General features: G+C 42.0%; 1 protein-coding gene across 1 annotated transcript; it reads right to left on the minus strand.

The window, feature by feature from the left end:
* Window positions 1–2542: 2542 nt before the first annotated feature.
* LOC308705802 (aerolysin-like protein) lies at window positions 2543–3490 on the minus strand (the record flags this gene model as incomplete). The annotated part of the gene is made up of 1 exon (XM_081391005.1): window positions 2543–3490. One exon carries the CDS (start codon window positions 3488–3490, stop codon window positions 2543–2545), a length of 948 nt encoding a protein of 315 aa, XP_081247131.1.
* Between the last annotated feature and the right edge of the window lie 1871 nt (window positions 3491–5361).

Consider the following 5361-nt stretch of genomic DNA (forward strand, 5'->3'; position numbering starts at 1 on the left):
CATGTGTCTTTAAATGATAATGAGCTTTGCTCACCCCGCCCCTCTGTTCTGTGCATACACCGTTTCTAACACAATAACCACGCGTTGTTCATTATAAACGTGGGATTATGAATTATATTGAGAACGTCGTACATAGAAAACATGCCGTAATGTACCCGGAGTGTAAACCTTAGATGCATTCATCATGAAGCATGCAGCAAGGTTTGCAAATTTGCAAAGATTAATATAAATATTAATATTAATTTAAAGGTTAATAAAACATCACACTCACTTCTGGAGGTTCAGCAGGAACACGTTGGTACCGATCCGTTTTTTCTCGTTTGTAAAGCTGTCTGGTGTGAAATGATTCGCAAACAGGAAAGCGCAGACGATCGTGGGGAATCCCCGTGAGGGAATCCCCGCGTCAATCCTTTGGGCATATCCCTTCAAAAACAAAACTCAGCCACTGCATCTTCAACGGCTCGGATTTAGGAACATCCAAATGACTGCTGTGTTCCTTATTACACCGAAGAATAATCGCATACGCCATTCTGCTCATAGACAGCGCTCCAGTGAGGGTATCAACAATGACGCGAGGACTATGATTGACAGCTCGCTCATGAGCGAGGGCGGGTCTTGTGTTGAAACGCTGCAGCTGTCAATCACAATCGTGGGAGGGGCGTCCGACCGTGTGACGTCACACGGTCGAACGGCTTGATTTCAGAGATTTCAAACATATAAGGAGATTAAAAAAAAAACCACTGGATGGATTTTTATCATTTTATGATGGTTGTGTACAGGCACTACCAACACACATTTCAGTACAATCAACTTGTAAAAGTGCATGTACCATTATATGACCCCTTTAAAGGCAGGATAGGTAGGATTTTTATAAAAAAAACTTTTTTTCAAATTTGTTTAAACTGTCTTTATATACCAATACATAATTAAAATGTAAGTACTCTGAAAAAGAGAATATAAAAATCGAGTGACTGTAGACCTTTTAATCTGCAATAAACACAGCTCATTATTTCCATTCACTCCCACCCCCTCCCTTCTGAGCTCCTTCCAAAGCCACGCCCCCAAAACACATGAACGCGCGACGCCAAACGCTCAGGCTCAGCTGGAAGACGCATTTATTACCTGAGACGAGTGGAGAGCAGCGCAGTACATACAGTGACATCATGTCAGAATCACATGTAATAAAATACCTAACTTTATCACTATAAACTATATGGGAATATAAACAAATAAGATTTATTTTAGTACTCACTATCAAGCTAGCATATCGATACTGGTAAAGTTTGATTCGGTAACGAGCTATATTTATAGGTAACGAGCTATATTTATAAGGCAAAACTAAAAACAGGTTGCATTGATACACGTTTTTCCATTACCATGAGTTGCACTGTGATGAAGGTGAATTTCGTGTAAGATTCATAACATATACGGTGTTTTGCATGTAAGAGTTTCCATGATGAAAACATTGTTGACTCTAATGAAGACTAACGTCCGAGTCCGGAGACAAGTACCGCATCGTCGGTTCGAGGACAGTTCCGGGGTCGAGGGCGAAGCAGAGGAGGTCGTTCAAGAGTGCGGGCAGGGTCCGAGGAAGTAGTTTTTGCCTTGTTTGCCTTCGCTGACTGCATATGCAGGTGCTTTGAGCTGAATATTTCTGGGAACGGTGACATGTGATGAGCGCACGCAGTGGGGCGCGGGCACGAGACATGAAGGCATCTGATTGGCTCTTTACATTCGCACCGAATGGCAGTGATTGGTCAGAGTTTTTACTGTCCTGCAGCTGCTACAGAGGTCTGATTGTTTTCATTCCTTTTTCTAAACTCATAATGTATTGACTACTCTCAGGATGGAAGGACCATTTCACCCAGTATAAAAAAAGTGTTTCTGAACATGATTACCTACCCTAGCTTTAACTATAAAGTGTCGCTATGTTGTGATAAATTACTTCTTGACTGAGATCCCAACCCTAACCCTAAGCATTTCTGCACATTCAAATGAAATACAACATAATAAACCAACAGAGATACTGTATATTATTATTAAATATCTAAGTTACTTTAAGGGTCAAATCATATAGAAATAGCGCATTAAAGTTACATCTTACAACTAAATAATTCAACCACTTTTTGTCACTTTTCAGGTCTGGTATAAAGACTGTTGCTCATGTGGCTGAAATGTTCGCCCAATAGAGAAAAATAATGAAAATGAGAAAATAAGTAGAGGGAACACTGCTTACAACACAGGGTTTATTTAATAAATTGTATTTTTTATTTTTTTTTATTAAATGTCATTTTAAACACATTATAACAGAATCAGTATCTGGAGATTATTTTTAATTGATTACACAAAGTATGAATCTATATGAATATTTGTGTATTGGTATTATATAAGGTTATTTGAAAACAACAAATGTTGAATATATATATTTCCCCTGAACCCCAAAAAATACAATGAGGCCTGAATGTAAAGCAACTGATACATGATTGACACAATTAGAAGTAATCAAATAACTTGTGCATTACATGTGCAATCTGTCTTGACATTACAGAGGAGATTCCTTGGTATCCACTTTGATGTCAGTGTAAGTGACGCCTTTGTATCTGCCCTTGGTTTCATATGCAAACACATTGCCGTTCTTGCAGGTCATCTTCACTGTGCCAGTGTAAGGCAGGTCAAAAGTGGCTCTGGCAATAGTGATGGAAACATCCACCTTCTTCCCTGGTGGCACATCTACATCGGTAGTCAGAGTTTCGGTTCTCTCATCTGTGTGCTCCTGACCATAAGTGCTTTCAATTCCAATGGTGACACTGAATCCTGTAGTAACTTCTACAACCTCTGGAACCCCAGCCTTCACTTCCGTACTAAATGTTGCAGATAAACTTGCACTCACAGACCATGAATATTTGTTAGTTATTTTCTTTGAGCTTTCAACTTTTTCTTTTTGAGTGGCAGATGAGCTGTTCCTGTAACTGAGGGATTCGATTTCTTCTACTGCCACCTGTGGTATCAGTTGGTGGATAGTGGGATAGTTGACGTCAGTGAGAACTGTTGATTCAACCGCTTTGAGAAACATGAATCCCATGCAGTCAATGTCGGAACCAGATCTTCCTACAACTCCCAAACAATATCCAGAGCCGACATCCATGGGATATTCTCTTTTTAAACCCCAGCTTGTCATCTTTGCATTGAATTCTCTCTCCAGACTGGTCTTGAATTTGATGGCTCCAAGACGTGTTCCCGCTCCATTCCCCCACAGGGAAAGTGAGGTGAAACACTCACCAGGTGTGAACTTGTACTCTTGATACGGTCCAGAATCTACTCCAAAAGTTTCAACTCTCCCATCTGTAAGCCAGACCCGGACAGCCTTCACCTGCCATTCTCCCACCCAGACTCCGATCTTCTCTAAACTGGCACCGTTGTTCTGACCAGTAAATGAGAATGCATTACCTCCTTGTCCACCAATTAGCTCTAGATTCATTGTGTCAGACATCTTGGAATTAAATCGATCTGAAAATAATATCAGATCAGAATTAGCATCAGCTTTACACTTTATTGCAGTGTTTCCCAACCCAGTTTCTGTAGACACAACAACAGTACACGCTAGACTTCTTTCTTAATTGACCCATTCATTTCGGGTCTTGGAGTCTCTACTAATAAGCTGACTTGAATCAGGTGTGTCTGAATCGGCAAACATGCTAAATGTGCAGTTCCAACGCATTCTCATCCTTGGGCGTCATATACTGACCCTTGTGACATTTCGTCTACATCGAACGCACATGGCACCCTTTAGCGTCAATATGACACGCACAGAGCCTTGTTTGGATATGGGTAGGTTTAGGTCTGGGGTAGGTTTAGGGTTAGACCGCTAGGAGGCGCCTTCTGGCCCATATCTATCTGCGTCTCATATTGACGATAAAGGGTGCCATGTGCGTTTGATGCAGACGAAATGTCAACAGCGTCAGTATTATGACGCCTTGGGATGAGAACGGGCTGGCAGTTCTGGCATTCCTCTGGGAACAGTGTTGGGAAACATTAGCCGCTTTTCCACTGTCAGGCCAAATGGATCTAAGAGTGGTAAGGAATGGTTAATATTTCCACTCGAGTTTGGTTCGGCACGGCAAGATTAATAACCATTCTCGGCTCGGAAGTCTCCGCACCGTTGGCTAAGCATGCATGTTGTGACATCACCACTCAGGATTGTTCACTTGTCTGTTGTCTGGCTCTCTGTAACTGGTCAAGTGCCCAATTTGAGCATAGTAAACAAGTTACTAATAGTAATATCCAATCATCCTCCATAACGCATTGACTTAATTTGTATCTCATACGTCTGTAACTCTTGAGTTATAAAGGCAATGACTGACACATTTGAATTACATTGCAAAGAGTGCTGGTATCAGTCCCACATGGAAAATGAAACCATATCCATACCGGCTGGGCCGGATTGGCACGGAATGGAGCAATTAAGCACTGAGTTTGGCCGATGGTGGAAAAGTGGCTATTGTTGTGTAGTCCTGTGCTACAGCGTATCTATAACACGAGTTCATGCTTTCATTTGGCGTGCTCTTCAGGCAGAAATCAACTTTTACAACTTTTACATGCATCTGATACACAATATCCAGTTCAGTTTCATTTTTTTCTTTTTTTTATATCAGTAGTAAGTGGAATTATTAGGCTATTAGTATTCTTATTTCTCTGCTTTTTTAACTTTGGTTTAAGAAAGAAACTTAGAGAGCATATTATGCAAGTAAATTTCATTTCATAATTGTACACTCCCAAACTTGTGTCTCCAAAGTTTTGTTAATTTAGTTCTCCTCTGGTGGAAGATATTAACATGTTTTCTCTAAAGCCCGAGACACACCAAGACAAAAGCTGTTGTTGCCTCTTGTCGGCTGTGTCTTCCCTTACGGAACAAAACGTACTCGGTTACTAACGTAACCTCGGTTCTCTCTAGAAGAGGGAACGAGTACTGCGTAAATATCTTACGCTAGGGGAAAATCCTTTCCTAATAAGAGGACACCACGTCTTGAGGAGGAGGGATGCACAGTACTGCTCGTAGCTCCGCTCTGGGAAAACCAGCCTTGGTTCCCAATTCTGATGCAGCTAACGAGCACTGCCCCGTGGCCAGTGCCAGTGAGGAGAGACCTCCTCTCTCAGGCCCACGGCTCGATCTGGTATCCTCACCCGGAAATGGTGGTCCCTTCATGTCTGGGCCATCAACGGGTACGTGCTGAACTCCCTAAGGGAGTATTAAACACGATCACGCAGGCTAGAGCTCCGTCTACAAGACGGCTCTACTCCTCGAAATGGTCAGTGTTTGCGGGCTGGTGCACAGTGAATGTGGGGTGACGGAGGTGCTTTCCT

The sequence above is a fragment of the Scardinius erythrophthalmus genome (assembly GCF_964197995.2).
Source record: "Scardinius erythrophthalmus genome assembly, chromosome: 2".
Classification (NCBI taxonomy): Eukaryota; Metazoa; Chordata; class Actinopteri; order Cypriniformes; family Leuciscidae; genus Scardinius; species Scardinius erythrophthalmus.